This window comes from Orcinus orca, chromosome 5, assembly GCF_937001465.1.
Source record: "Orcinus orca chromosome 5, mOrcOrc1.1, whole genome shotgun sequence".
Taxonomy (NCBI): domain Eukaryota; kingdom Metazoa; phylum Chordata; class Mammalia; order Artiodactyla; family Delphinidae; genus Orcinus; species Orcinus orca.
The window spans coordinates 131420164-131436771 of NC_064563.1; the positions used below are offsets into that span (position 1 = coordinate 131420164).

The following is a 16608-nucleotide window of genomic DNA, read 5'->3' on the forward strand; positions in this document are numbered from 1 at the left end:
TTCCAGGTAATATTTTTGCTTTTATCTCTCTATAATATTTTTAAATGAAAATGTATTATTTTTCAATAAAAAGATAAAACATTTTAAATGTTACATAACTTGGACATTAACTTATTTTTCAATAATATGTCATAAATATCTGAAGACCAGTTACAGAGATGGTTTTAAATATAGCACCTATTTGCAAATTAGATAAACTGTTTTAAACTGCCGCATAATGTTGCTTGTGAGAAATGAAACTTCAATTAAGTTAGAAAATGCTCTTCTGTGGAAAACAAGGGATAATTTCACATGCATATATTATAAATGTGTATAACTAAAAGGACATTGATTCATTTTAAAGGTGCAAGACATTTTAAAGTCTAGGTCAGGGATGATGATTTTGAATCTATCTTCATGAATCACCAAAGAAATTCTTCAGTAAAAGATGACAGAAAAATAGAAAACTTTCTTGTTTTATAGTCCCCTTTACAAATGTACCTAGGGAATACTATTTTGAAGTTAAGTTTGCAATTCACCTTCTTGACAGAGAGTTACACTTTTTCAAAAATAGCTTTTAAAACATTTACTTGTTCTGTTTACAAAATCCTTTTGATTCATTGTAGCAAGTTTGAAAATATAGAAATTACAGAGGTGAAAATGAAACCTTCCAAAACCTAGCCACCCCCCCAAATAATGACTGTTTACATTTGGTATGTGCAGGCTCCATTCTACCAAATAATTTCCACCATGGACGCCTACTGTTTCTGGACCGTCTGCATGCAGTTACCTTTGGAGAAAACACTACGTAGTAGCCAGTGCCCTTAGCTCTGCAGGTCAGTTTGCACACATCTCCTGGCAGGATGCCTGCATATTTGGGAACCCATTCCACAAATGTTTTGACTCCTTTTGCATCAGACTGATATCCATTTTTGGCCTCACACTGCTCATGACGAAAAGATTTACCTAAAAATCAAACATGTCACATTATTACTCTCTCTGTTCTGAAACTTAGATATATTCTTGTTCATTTAAATACATTTAAGGAGATGATAGATGATATATTTTTTTTTCCAGAGTCTCTCTACACCAGTGTTGAAGGATTTTTATCTTCAACACAGAGTTGAAAACAGCAATTATTTTCTTCCTACTCCCTGAACACTCAGTTGTTTATAATAATAATTTAAAAATCACTCATGTATTTGTTATTGATTTGCATACTGGTGGAACTGTGCAGTACAAGATTAATAGCCTATTTCTCCAGCCTCCACTATTTATTACTGCTAGAATAAAAATTACAGCCGACACATGATGGTTGCTGACACTTGGGAGCAGCGTACCATTGGCTGGGCAGGGTAAGACACTGCAGGAGCGGTAGATGGCCCTCTTCCCTGTGCAGTAACGGCCATTGTTTCTGGGCGCGGGGTTATTGCAGTGGCGATAGGCAAACTGTACTCCTCCCCCACATGAGCGAGAACACTGGCCCCAGGAACCCCAGGATCCCCAGCTGCCATGGCTCGATGTCTAAAACAGAAAATAGAAGATATTTTAACTGAGAAGGGAGGAAAACATTCAAAATGTACATTTGGAAATCACATGCATTCAATGACTCAGTGGAATGTACATTTGGAAATCATTTGAATTCAGTCGCTCGGTGGACACTTCATCACAGTTAAATTTTCACTGAATTTAACATGGTCACAGGTATTGAACACTCTGGAATTACAATGTGATTCCAAATCTTGGCAATCCACTTTTTCTGTCCCCTACCCCCCAGCACTAGAGTGTCTGAACACTTCACCCTAAGTACTGAGCACACTGCAAGGGTTGCTCGTGGCTTCTTTGGACCTTCTGATACCGCACATTTCTGTTAATAACCACCGAACCATGGTTCACTTTGCGTCCACCCTGATATTGCATCTTTAAAGAACTGTGTGATGCTAAAGATTCTGTATGATTCCAGGTTGAATCATCTTTTCTCCCTCTTTAGCACTGAAGTTCTGCAGTCCCTTTGTTGACATCACACGTCCCACCTGTGACAGATCCTCTGCCACATGCATAAATGTATCTGACCTGGGCTTGGCTTCATTACACCCTGTAAAGAGGAAATGGGACAGATACTGAAGAGCACCCAATCACATGCACCCACATCACAGGGAATGAAGAGTCCTGTTATGACATCCCAGGTTTATTGCTATAGAAACATGGCAGGCAGCAGGAAGCTGAGAGACTCCAAAAAGAAGATACTAGAAACGCCTTTGCTGAGGGGATTCCTGAAGAACTTCCTCTGGTTGTATGTGTCACGGTATCTGCGTCAGGGTATCTGAGGATGCTTGCTTGTGTGTTAGTCTTGAAAGGCACAGGAAACACGCCTATGGCAACACTCTTCTAGGGACTTTGAAAATGTTATGAGTGAGAGGGAACAAATGCTTTGCTTGGACCTTGACAGTGAAGGTGTCAGTTGCTGACATGAAGCTGGACCGGGTGCACAGGGAGGGAGGAGGTGTCTCCCTGGAGCAGGTGTGGCTATTATAGTTCCTGAAGTTAGATTAACTTGCCATGAGGGGGAAAGCGTGACCATTTTGGACCAAAGCGTGACCATTTCACCAAGTATGCATGAGGACAATGTATCAGCTTTGCTGTTATTTCCTTACCGAATTTAAATAAAGGTATTCCAATAACTTTACGAGCAGTTTGAAAGTAAACTCCCAAGCGGTAATTTGGGGCCCTACGTGGGGTCTCAATTAGACAGAATCTGGGCTGTCTACTTATTTGCTACAGGATATAACCTGAGATCTGCATTTTCTCCAGTAATTGACAGCTGGGGATGGCTCTTGCAGGTAAAGGAGGGAGCTGTAAATAGATCCCTCAAGGAAAAATATTTTAACTAGGAAATAGAGCCTTCTGTGGCCAGTCCCCACAGGTGTCACAGGAAGGTACATCAGACCTTAGGTCTCCAGGACCTGCGTGACAAGAAAATCACTTACTGAATAATATTTTTTCTTGGTCTTGTCCACACACTTGCCCTGCAGGCAGATCCTCCCTTTTCCACATGGTGTCCCTTCCACGGCTGGCAGCTTCTTGGTCAGACACACCATCTGGCCCTGGCGCACCACGGCGCACCAGAGGCGGGCGCACACGTCCATCCCGGGACACACCGAGTACTCGGGTCCGAAGGTCAGGTTGCACTGCTGGCTGGCATCATAGGTCTGTCCCGGCAGTTCCTCGGGGCCCAGGATCTGCTTGCGTGGCAGGTCTAGCAAACAGTTACCTAAAAGAATAACCAAGATTGACCACTGTTCTGTGTCTCTGTTTCAAACCTTGAAAATTATGGATCTGAAAATGCAAGACTCCAGCTGGTGCTGAAACATGATGCATCTACAGATCTGCAGTGTGAGGCCCTGGGGAGGGGACTCCCTGTGGATGAGGCTGAGTGCCTCTGTGAGCTCACCAGCACCCACTAGGATTTCCCATGGATGATGTGCTCTGGGGTATACATAGTGATGTGCAGTGGTTTGATTAAATAAAATTATTTCATAATAATTAGCTGTGAAAATAGTCATTGTGCTGAGGGACTAACAGAAACTGGGTTGGCTCTAGAGGAAATAAGATAGTGGGTATAATAACAATAACAACAACAACAATAATAAATAGGTGTTTACAACTTTGAGAAACAGAGTTTGTCCTTGCACCCTTTCTATATCCCTTTCTCCACTTCCAACTACCCCATTCTTTTTTTTTTTTTTTTTGCGGTACGTGGGCCTCTCACTGTTGTGGCCTCTCCTGCTGTGGAGCACAGGCTCCGGACGCACAGGCTCAGCGGCCATGGCTCACGGGCCCAGCCACTCCGCGGCATGTGGGATCCTCCCGGACTGGGGCACGAACCTGTGTCCCCTGCATCGGGGGGGACCCATCCCCCATCCATGTCGCCTTTCCATTAATTCCATAAGTAATAAACAAGTGGATGCCTCATTCATTCCTGCACTCAACCAGCATTTGCTTAGCACCTACAATGTTCTAGCAAACATACTAGATATTAGGGATACAGAAAAATGACCCAGATCTGCCCCTAAAGGTCTCCCAATAAACTGAAGGAAATAAAGTCTTTCTCTTAGACTGAAAGAATTTTAATAAAGAGCTTTCAAGCATCACATATCAGGAGCAGTGGGAGGAGAAAAGAAAACATCTTTGATAACTTGGGACTAGGCCCATTTTTTTACTCTTTGCATCCTTTTTCTCCCCTTTGTATCAGTTATTGAATGCAGTTGGTATTTGTTGGGTCTTTGGAGTGTGTCTGTCACAAACAAGTTGGTGCTCTCAGTACATAGTGATGTGGGGATTATAAAGGGATGGCGGGGGAGGTCAGTAGAAGCTGACATAGACAGTGCAAAGTCAGAAGCTGAAATGTGCCTCACCTTCCCCAAAAAGCTTCCCTAAGAAATCCCTTCCCAGTGAGTTAACTCCTTCAACTTCTTCTCTTCATACAGGAGCTTACATATTGCCCATCAGTTCTGGTGTTTTTCTGTCTACTTGATTTTAAGATTTACACACTGATTATTAACAATACTAAAAATAATTGGGGCTTCCCTGGTGGCGCAGTGGTTGAGAGTCTGCCTGCCGATGCAGGGGACACGGGTTCTTTAAATGTATTAGCTTATTCAATCTTTACGAGAACACTATGAAGCAGATTCTTTCATTGTTTTATTTTGCAGATAAGGAAACTGAGGAGTATAAAGATGGATCAGTTACCCAAGGTCCCATAGCTGTTAGGGTTTTATGCTCAGAGGCCCATCCTGCCTCTGCTGAGCATGTGGATAGATTGCTTATTTTATTGCTAAAGGGCAGGCATGTGTAGGGATCCTTTAAATGGTAGCTAAAGGAAGAAACAGTTGGTCTAAAGTTTAATTCTGGCAAAACACTAAATGGCTGAGTGTTCTTGGCCAAATTAGTTAACTGCTCCCTAATTTATTTTTAAGATCTGTGGAATGTTTCTCTCCTCACTGTGACACTGGAAGGGTAAAATTAGCTCACAGAGCTATAAGGGGGGACCAGAAAAATAGAAAACAATCCTATTGGTACTATGCCCAACATATTTAACAACATTTCAGATGTATTCAAGTCATTCTTTTTATTCAACAAAAGAAAACCATGTTTAAATCCTACTTTCCACTGAGAAATGGAATATTCAGCACATTTTAAGTATACTGCAAATGTTTTTACAACTACACTCAAGTTTCTTCAAAGCGAATACCTTGAAATTTGTCAATCTGTGTTGGAGGCATTATATGAAAATGAATAAAGAGCAAAGTTCCTACTTAACTTCTGAGCCAGAACGTTTGAAGAGGTAAAGCTTCTTAAGGCAAGCCAGAAAAAGCATTAAAAATCAGTATCCAGCCAAAGAGAACTTGGGGAGAAAAACATTAAGTTAAAAGAAAAACATCAACAGCAAGTCAATAGGAAGGAATGATAGTAAAACCTCACTAAGCTTTGTTTAGAAGATAAAGTGGGATGAGGCCCTTTGGAACTCCGGGAAAAGCATTATCTTCCTTGCTACATAAAAAAGAGCCTGTGTAAACCAGGGAATGCATAGCGGATTGCTGATGGTAGAAGACTGTCAACAGATCTCTGAGGCAGCAAGAATGCTTTCCAGTTCTCCAAAAGTGCTGTTTGAAGAAACTTTTCTCTTTTTTTAAAATTTTACTGAAAAGCACAGACTGTAAGACTGGGTAACTAAATATTAGCTGGGAAGTCTTTAACATGTGTGGGTGCATGTGGCATGGGTCGACCTCGTTTCTCCCAAGCTGAAATAACTCAGCACCTCTCCATGGATATGCGGTCACTGATACCTCCTCTACCTCCCTGATGATGTATGATGTGTGAAAAGAAACATACAATGCAATTTGGAATCGGCTTATGACAAAGGAGGCTCCAAGATGTGGCCTCTCTTTATGAAGCTCAATACCAAAGTATAAGTTTTAAAAATGTATAACATATTTACTTGGCTATTAAAAAAGAGAGATATCTTAGCTCTATGGTTTTCCCTTAGAGGTCATTTGGAGATGAACTTTTCTTGCTTAAAATAAAATGATTTATTCAGATTTGCTATTCATTTATTACTTTAATGCTCTCAACATTAGGATTTGTTGCTGCATTAGTTTCTGTTAACAGTGAAATCTACAGTCTATCCATTCCATCTATGTGTTGAATTATGTCCTTTGGCAATAAAATAGGTACAGACAGTGCTACCAAAGGGAAGACTTGGGCCAAGGGACAACCATAAAAAAATCAATATAAAGCCTGATTTCAAATCTCACGATATGAAACATTTAAGATTTAAGTAATAGTGGGTTGGATATACACTTTTCATCTAAAAAATATGTACAGTTTAGGGGAGGGCTGAGAGAGGAAATTGATCAGTCTTTTAGAATCTTTTATATTGACCTCTAAAAGTGTCCAATCTATTGATGACTTTTCTTAATCTGTTTTACTTTTATTCTCAACCATATCTTCACATATTTTAAAATTTATCTTAGCCTGAAATCCTGTCTGGGCTTTGCTGCTGACATTTTGTCTGTTTATTCTGTTCCACAAAATTGCCAAGTTCTTTTTCCTTTTCTCTCCTCCTTTTTCTCTCCCTCCCTCCTTTCCTTCCTTCCTTCCTTTTGTTTTAACATTCTGCGTATATAGATGGATTGTTTCTAAAAGAAAGACAATGAAAATGTGTGCACATCACATATTTGGTTTCACCATCCATGTTAAGTTAAATGCTAAGTTAACTGTTAGGTTATAAGTAAAGTAGAAAATTTAAAAAGTAAGAGCCAGTGATCTGAGATGGATAAATAAAGGAAAGAAAGTGGTAGTCTCTCTATGGCCACAAAGTACACTTGGGGTGATGGAAGGTATGCCATGCCTCCAGGAAATGGAGCAGAAAAATCGTTCTTTTATATCTGACTTCTAGCACTGTTTGTCTTTTATATTAATGATAAATGAAACATCAGATGAAGGTTGGTTGTTCTTTATTCTTCTCATTCCCCCGCCCCGCCCCGTTTCTAGCACTGTAGTTATTTCTGTCTTCTGTTCCTTTTTAATACACACTCACTGAAAATAAGAATTGGCCCAAACAGGGAATCCCCTGGTGGTCCAGTTGTTAGGATTCTGCGATTCCACTGCCGGGGGCCGGGTTCGATCCCTGGTCAGGGAACTAAGATCCCGCAAGCTGCATGGTGTGGCAAAAAAACAGAAAACGAATTGGTCCAAATATCCTTGGCCTAGGAAAAATCAATGAATATACCTAATGAAACTCATTCAAAGAAGGCTCACAACATTGCAAAGTTTCTTCTTTTATCATCATCTCCCTGGTCTTGCAACTCTTTTCTAAGGTCTTTATTTGCATGTTTAAAAGAGTCACTGATGCATTATGGGTTCAGTGACGAATAAACTAACTTGGGCAATGACAAAGGCACAGACAGTGGTTGCTGACCAAAGTAATTCAAGGGATCTGTTTGTAGTACACTGTTTAGCAGATGTGATGCCAAGGAAATTCGATTAAAAATTCTCTGTGTTAAAGGATGAAACATAGCTTTTTAAACATATGGGTCACTGTGGACTTAAAGAACATGTTTTACTCACAGACCATGTTAAAGAACATATTTATTGTGAAAATAAAGAGAATACCATCATGGGCCTTGAATTTTATGAGTAGGGCCTTAAAAACTGAATGTTAAGATCTTATTACTAGCTTCACTGTCTACACTTAACAAAGGATTCAGAGAATTGGTTTTCTAATACCACTTTCTCTCCAAAGTTCTGTGTTCAGTAAGTGGCTGTAAACTTAGCTCTTTAAATATGAATTTTTCAAAGCTGTCTTTAGATTTTCCTTAGCAGCCTGTGTCTTGGGTGTTCTTGAGCTGTGTCTGCTTAGGCAGTGGTCCTTCTTATCACCTGGCACTGTGAACTGAGGGATCCAGCAGACAGGGCTATTGTTTTTGGCTTCATGGTTATTAAACATTTGAGAAAAGAAATTTAATAACTGTTTTTGCTGAACAGTTTCTCTGCCAGTGCTTACCTTTATTTTTGAGGATCATACTCCTAGCCAGCTTGCCTAGAGCTAACTTGTATAAACACTGCAGGAAGTCTGCAAGTATCTTGGCCAGGCTGAGTTGGAGGAGGTAGTCTCCGTAAGACATGGCTTCTTCCTTTCTGAATCACAAATCTGCAGGCCCAGTTATTTTAGAATGTGCACACTGACTTTTCAACCATAACCTAATTGCTGCATATTTCTTGTTGGAACTAAATCGGGAAACACTCAATATTAGGAAATTTAAATTTGGCAGTGGTAGAGTGCTACACATGTCTGGCTACTTATGGCTAATAATTTTAAAAACAAATGAAATGATTCAAATTTAATTGTACTCTAAGACATCATTTCTCCAGCATTGCTGGAGGTGGGAACAAGACAGATAAGCTATTACATAAATGGATTCTCTAGGTAATGTGGTCTTTAGACACCACCTAAAAATTGTATCAATTTTGTGAGACTATCTACCTAAAAACATCAATAGCTTTGCTGCCTTTTGTATGAGTGTCCTAATTTAACCTTCCTAAATAACAGAAAATCACTTCTTTTCTGAATATCAATTATTGTATCCTGCTGAAATCTTGAGGGATTTCAGCAGGATACAATAATGGGGTAAGAGGGTTTCTGACCTTCTGGAACATGGCGCCAGACCACTGTGCTTTTACTGTTTCAGGGCTACTTTTTACAGCCCTTCTGGTTTCTCTCTTATTGTCAAATGATTTTACTTCTTTCTCTCAGCTTACCTGTCTGGCATCCCCTATGCACCCAAATGACTAATTTTTTTTTTTGCTCTAAATAGTTAGTGGCCTAGAAAATTAGAACAGAAAAATAGTAGAACTATTTCTACTACATATGAATGAATGGGCTCTGCTTGCAAATGTGAGTAGCTCCCTACGAGTAAATTGAAAAGGTTTGATGATATGATATCAGCTTAGTCTTCGAACAAAGATGTATTCTGTTTGCTTTTTTGTTTGTTTTTCCATCATCTTGGGCTTTGACTGTCCCCTTGGTTCTCTCTAAGATCTGGAGTTGAAATGTCAGAACTGCCACCATCTGAAAATCCTGTTGATTAGTTCCTATTGTCATACTTTGGCTTTAACTGACTTAAGTCAGCTTTTGGTTGCAATCTAAACGTTATTAAATTATTTAAATTCAAGTGTAAATGACAGTGCTACAGAGTGTATTGTAGCTTCAGTTCTGCGTCTGTTTTGAAATGAATGTAATTGAACTTTGCCACTGTGTCACAGCTACAGTGCCTTTCTTAGATTCTCATCATTCTGAAATTTCTTTACTCACTATATGCTACTGATAAAATTGAAGTTTTTGGTGGGATGGGGCAGTTAAAACACAAGACTGCCTAACCAACACATTCAAAAGTGAGAGAGCCTAGGCATGATGAAAGGAATGAATGAATGAATATATTATGAGAATTTCCTGTCCGACAAATGTTGGTAACTGAATTTATTTATTTATTTAACATATAAATGGGGAATTCAGATGTGATTTCCTCAGTGCAAATGAATAAGACCTATTTCTAGCAAAAGTATGGTTTTGGCTGTTATCTACCATGAGATCCTTTGGAGGAGACACAGAAAGATGTATAAAATTTGTTGTAAAATTTAAAAAAATCTGAGTGTAGATTCTTTTAAATACAGAAATAATGTTTAAAAAATGAAAACAATACTGGGAGCGTCTTTACTGCATGGAAAGTAAAATCATGAATTCCACAAACATGAAATAAATGAATCATTCCAGAAATATGGCAATAGGAACAAAATTCTGCACAGCATTGTAATTAGCTGACCTAATACTTACACAAGGAAAAAAAAGTTGGTTCAATTTTAGCCATAAGTATTTGCTGCCTTAGCAACTAAATCTGTTCATTTAGTGATTCAAAGTTTAGCTCAACCTTTTGGAATGAGTAATGTGTGATTTTGAAATGAAATATTAATGTTATTCCATTTTTAGGAAACTTGAAGAAAAACAGTAAAAGTAATACTAAGAGTGGAAACTAAGATTCCACCCAAGAGGAACGTTATTAGATATGGACTTGATCAATGTAGGTAGGCAGGTAATTAGGTAAGCATTCACTCCAGGACTCTATCAGCATTTAATCAGCATTTTAAACTGGGCTAACTAAACAGAAAATTACCACTTTATATTAGTCTAGGAAAAACCTAATACATTGATTCTTGATATTGTTTCTGAATCATCAAGATATTAGGCCATCATTTCAACTAACAAAGAACATTTATTTTGTATTAAGGGAAATTTTAAAGCAAGATGGGTGTGGATTGTTTTCAGGAATAGTAAATGTAAGTAGCTGAGAGTAACTAAAGCATTACCAGTTCACCATTAACATAGCAAAAATGAGTTTATGAACATTTTGGCTACAAGATAGCAAAGAACTGTGTAGTGGAATTTCTTTTTGTCTGAAAAAAACTGAATTTATTAATTGTTGTGTAATTATGTAGCCAAAGCTCAAGATGGCCAACTCACTATGAAGTTACAAAAATTTCAAGCCATAAACTTTGTGGAACAAGGAAAAACAGCTATTGCAGATTCTGTTTATCTAACTTTGAACCATACATCATGAGATAAATTTGTGAACAATTATCATGATCAAGAATTTCTGTCACATTCACTTCAACCACCAGTTTTAGAAAGAGACATGTTTTAAGAGAAAAAAAAAAAAGGAATGAGAAGATGTCCATTTCTGTAATATGAGAAACTTGAACTCTGTGGTCTCTGAAGATCTCTTCCAACTCTACCTCATCTCTTCTCCTGTGTTTCTAATATTTTAAGGTAACAAGGAATGCTAGGAAATTAGCAACAGCTTGTTTCAAAGATTACTTAAGGGTCAGAATTTATTATTTCTAAAACTGTGACTTCCTTAGTATTTTTATATAATTTACAGCACTAATCCTAGATTTGCAGAACTCTTAATAAAATGTGCTGTGCTCTTGAACTGTACTTAGGGGATAAAGCCAAGGATTTTCTTTTGAAATTCTTAAACTGTTTTCTCACCATTCAGATTGATTTTTCTATTCCTGTTCTGCAGTTTTCACTCCACTTTCAGGAAAACAGGCTGTCAGGATGAAACCAAACTTTTTAGTGAATGCAAATCTAAAGAGCTTCCATTTTTGGTTTTATGTCGCCATAAAGAGAATCTGACAGAACTGTCACCTACATTTTAACCACACCCCTATAATAAGGATGTAACAAATAATTCTGAGAGTCATATTAATAGCAGGGAAGCAAGATTATCTGCCAATGTTCTCACAGTAAGCTAGTGGTGAAAGAGGGAATAAAAGCCAGGCTTTCAGGGCACTGGCTAGGCATTCTGTGTGGTCTCCCACATTGCTTCTCTTTGAACTTTGTAATTCAAAAGCAAAAATACCATTGCCATAATGCCACTGAGGACGTTGGCATTACACACAAACAGACAGTCCCCTTGTTCCTTTTTCTGACACTTTCTAAGCAACCACTGTCTTAGAGGGTAAGGTGAACATCACGAGGACATAATGAAGTACAACTTGCAATAATTCCAAGTTTTGTTTCTGAGCCTATGGAACTATACATACCATGGCCATCATCCAGGAATTCTGTGATGGTGGCTGAGGTGCATTTGGACCAGGGCTTGGATGCATCAATGCTGGTTAGGATGGAAGACATTAAGCGCTTATCTTCTGTGGAACCGAAATTTTCTTCACAGAATTTGGAATCGTCATGAGAGAGGCCAAGTAGATGTCCTAAGGGACAGAACAAATGAAGTGCAAATAATGAGTGATTTTTGTATTTCTACTTTTCTATGGCAATTATACTAGCACTTGACTTTTTTCCTCCCAATTGTATATGAGTTTATTTTAACTGCCTTTTCACACAGAGACTGGACCCCCAGGTAAATTAAAGCTGCATGTAGTCAGAGTGGTCACTTCTGGTGAATATTTAGAGGAAAACTGAAAAATTACACTAGAGTAGATGTTCCTATAATCCATCTGGATCACACATGCTCAAGGATATGTAGAAACAGGCCTTATTTAGAATCTAGAATTTGCAAGGCAACTGTGGGATTATGTCATAGCCCTCACTACATATTATTTTGAATGCTTGTCTAATTTTCCATCTTCTCTGACAAACTATAAGCCGCAGGAGATCAGAGAGCATCCCCCAGCCTACCCCCGCCATCCACTGTTGAAAAAAATCTGTATTTAACTCAATGTTCTGCAAGTTACAAACACTTAATAGATGGTATTTGAAAGTCAGTGACTTCTATTTTCTTGGCCAAGTAAATAGGTAGCCATAAAAGAGATGACTAGAGGAGAAAAAAAAAAAAAAGATTTCAAGTAAATTTCTGTTTCCATGCATATGTAAGCTTGCTTCACTCCCATTTCTTTTAGTTATTTAGTGAGTTGTGAAGGTATACTAGTCCCACAAGTAAATGGTATATTTTGAAGATATACTCACTTACACTTAAGAAATGTCTAAAGCACCAAGATGCCCATTACAGAGTGTTAGCACTTGGAGAGAAAGAAAATACTGAGAAGGTAAGTGATTGTCCACAACTACTCAGGTGGTGCTTGTGCTTAAGGCTACCAAACACGCTCTGTGCAATCCCACACTGCCTTTCCCATTCTATCAAGCTAGGTATTATTTCACAGAGTACATACCCCATTCTTATAATCTGACTAAATTTTTTTGATTACATCATAAGATTAATTTTCACATAGTCTAAAGGTATAATGCATTCTCCAATAAATTTAAAATATTGTTGAAAAAAATCCAGGACAACAGTTTGGAGAGACTCTAAAAAGGTAGACAAGTCATCCTAGTAGTGTTTTCTGCAAAGCTTTATAGAATCATACACAAACCACCAAAAAAGAATGTGGAAAATACCACAGAAAAGTGATTACTGCATTCTCCTTGGGTTCCTAAATGCCAATGGCAGGAACTTTGTCCATTCTGCCAAGAAAAAGTCCAGTGAGCAACAGTAAAACCCAACAGAGATGAAATTTTTTATGCCAAACTACTGCTGGCCAACTTGTTAAATCACTAACACCTCATAACAAAATTGTCCACTGAGCAGCTGGTTGATGTTGTGGTTGAAGTTAAGTGGCCAGGGCTCGGTGACCTTCTAAGGCTCCACATTTTGATGCTATTTATGCAGTTATGTACTTCAGTAGCATTTACTAGGCTAGTCAGTTCTCTGTGGGAAACCCTCTCACCACCACTCACTTTCTATTTGGTCAGGAGCATAAATGCGCATCATAGTATGTAAAATATCTTCCAAGTAACATGCAAAAGAAGACTGGAAGCAGCTCGTCCAATTTTGGGGTGGTATGTTGAGTTTTTCACCGCACTCACAGAAGAATAGAACCTTTCATTCATGTCCTATTCAAAACTGCTAGAAGTTACTTAGTACATCAAACACTGTTGAGAATGTAGAATGTTTATCAGCTAACACTGTGGCATTAGTGTGGAAGCTTCATACTTGAGTTTCTTCCCCCCTGGCACAGAAGAGAAAGGGAAAGTGGCCTAAGGGGACCTCTATAATATGAATCCAGGTTTTCTACTTTAAAAAATGTGATCTTTGCACTCGATTTCATAAGATATTTATATTTATTTAATGGAGTAATAGTCTTTTCCTCCAAATGTATCTAAATAAATAGCACTTTTTTATGCCTTTGTATTACTGCATCGAGATATTCCCTTCATTTGGAGGCTAAATTTTAGATTTCCGATTTAAATACAAGCCAGGTGGTAAACACCAAATTCGCTTTGAGGGACCTGGGAGAGTACCTCCATTTTTTCTTTTATACAGAATGGTGAAGCCTATAATGTTAAATATCAATCATCTAAGCAAAGCAATTTATTTTAAGATATTTTGGTCTCTTTTAATGAATCTTTTGGCATGCTCTCTGGCCCCTAAATTGCTAATTTATCAATGTAATTTACTTGTTGCTGAAGATACATACAAGAAATGCTTAGACGGCCATCAGAAAAGATTGCCATTCTGGGCATGAACACATCTCAGTTCCACTTTAGCAAGAGCTGAGACGAGATGTGAATTTTGTAAGATCTCCAAGAGTCAGTCAGAAAGGGACTGCCTGAGGGTCAGTTGAGAGAGACAGTCTCCTTGGAGGGAGGATGAAAGTTCTGTTTTCCATGAAGAAAGCTTGTCAGCTGGCTGGGAGAGGTATGCTCTCCCAAGGACAAAGAGAGTCATGGGCAATGTGAAGAACGTTTAGGCACCCAAAGAAACAGGCAGCCAGTGCCACAGGAGCTGGAACCAGGGCACAGCAAGAGAGACCCATGTGATTTCCCTTCAGGAGCTGAAGAGGAATTGAAATGGAAGAACAATGTGAGTGATGTCTGGAAGCTCTTCTGGAGAGACGTGACAGGCATACTAAAGGCTGTGAGCGGCCAAAGAAATGGCATTTTCAAATGTGATTCCCCCAATCATTAAGCTAGGACACCTAATGTCAGTCTGAAATCTGCCAATATCTTTGAACCCTGAAATGACAAGTTACATATAAAAGCATATGCTATTTTCAAGGGACACTTACATTAGAGATCACACTTTATGATATTCAAAGCTTATTAACAGAGAAAATTCTGGAACCTAGGAAATTTCAAATGTAATGTCATGGCTGACAACAACACGTTTTAAGGAAATGCTGTGAAGAGCTTAATCAGAATTTATCACGATGTCACTGATTGCCTAGGAGTGACTTTTCCAGTGAGAGACTGTTCCGAAATCATCCACAGAAATGTTTAAAGATTAGAGATTAAGGATTTCTCCCACAAGCAGCCTTGGGCAGGATTAGTGCAGCTGAGATTTAAACACGTGTGCCACAGAGAATAAAACAATGTTGGAGAAAACATTGACAACTCCTAAAATAATGTATTGTCTTTTAATCAAAATGTATTTTATGATGAGTTTTTAGAGCAATGCAGACCAGAGTTAGTTGAGGGATGAGGTCTATGGAGGAGTCAGGGCAAGGGGTTCCAGAAAGCCACGGAGAAAGGCGATTCTTTCCCTTGAAAGACAGAGGAGATACTTCTTTCTCTAGTCCAGGTATAGGAAAAGAGGAAGATTCAAGTCAATTTGGAAAAGGTAAAGGAAGAGATCCGAGGAAGTTCAACCAAGCTACCTTAGTAAAATAGGAAGTGAAAAATCCTAGTGAGAGGACAGGGCTGATACGGATTAAGGACCACAATTCAAGGTCTGGGTTTAAGGCAGAGGTCCCAAAGACTCACTGCAAGGAAGCATTAGCATTTGTATTTGGAACCATTTGTAAACAGTAGACGTGCAAAAGACTGAAGAGCGGTTTGTTGGCCTTAATGAAGTTAGGCAATCTTATTTACAATAATATCTTTCTTAGTGAATCTTTAATTCTTGACTCCTGTTATTGGAAGCCATTTCTCGCCTAAAATCCCGACAGAGTTAAGGACCAAACACAGTTATGTAGTGGGTGAGTTTGTTAATGGCATTTGTATATTCACACACTAAATTTTTTTTTTAAGTATTACAGAAGTCACAGTAAAATTTAGAGAGTAATGCAGGGGTCCAATCCAGTATTTTCCCAAGTGATGCAGCCTCCAGAATTGTGTGTTGCTGTTTGAAATCATTAGTAAAACTCAAGGTGTAAATTAAACGGGCTTCTGTATAAAATACTGACCTATTTTTTTTTTTTTAATTTTTTTAACATCTTTATTGGAGCATAATTGCTTTACAATGATGTGTTATTTTCTGCTTTATAACAAAGTGAATCAGCTATACATATACACATATATTAATAGATATTAAATCATGTCATAAATACAACAGTCCTGCTGAGTGCCCGTCACACAAAATAACCTCAGGAAGGAGTTTATTTGAATTATGCTAAGGAAATGAGTTTCATGGTAAATTACATTAAAGCATAGTCTGTAGGGTAGGAGTCTGAGTTTAGTGTTAGCTCAGAAATAGCAAACAATTAGTCTCCTGATAATTTTTCTAGGACAGTAATCGTCTTTTAAAATTGGTAAATGGGTGACATTTCATTAAATAAATTTCATCTTGGACATTCACAATGTAGATTTAAAAAGCATCTTGTCTCCTTAAATTCACAAGTGAATCTGGTGTTCTAAAATCTGAGATAATGGACACCCGGGTAAAGACACATTACTTTAAAGGAAAATGTTGGTTCAGCTTCTTATCCAACTCAGTTATTACCGTACAACTAGGGATGACTTATAACATTAACCTCAGGAGGGAAATTGGGTTGTTTTTCTAAACTTTGGTCTGTAAATTAAACAGAATTTCAAGCTCTTGTCTCCTGACCCCAAACTGACCAATAGACAAGGAGACACAGCACCACATCTTTAAAAAATGTCACAAGAAGCTCTGTCATGTGTTTACTTAAGAAAGCACTGCTCAGATGAAGCATCTGTCTCTTAATGACGTGATGTTTTTATTTTTACTTAATTTTCCAGTTAAGATTATTGAGATGCAGGAAGGTCTTGCCAGAGGTTGAAAAGAGAGTCAAAAGCTCACACGGGATCAGAAT

The 16608-nt window shown here is 38.3% G+C and overlaps 1 protein-coding gene across 1 annotated transcript in view; it reads right to left on the bottom strand.

The window, feature by feature from the left end:
* The window catches only part of ADAMTS5 (ADAM metallopeptidase with thrombospondin type 1 motif 5), a 50359-nt gene that overhangs the window by 13497 nt on the left and 20254 nt on the right, over window positions 1–16608 (bottom strand). Inside the window, exons 3-6 of the mRNA XM_004264487.4 lie at window positions 11641–11808; window positions 2967–3250; window positions 1320–1503; window positions 770–945 (exon numbers count right to left, since the gene is read on the bottom strand). Of these exons, the coding sequence (XP_004264535.1) occupies window positions 770–945; window positions 1320–1503; window positions 2967–3250; window positions 11641–11808 (812 nt within the window). The remainder of the gene's footprint in view (window positions 1–769; window positions 946–1319; window positions 1504–2966; window positions 3251–11640; window positions 11809–16608) is intronic.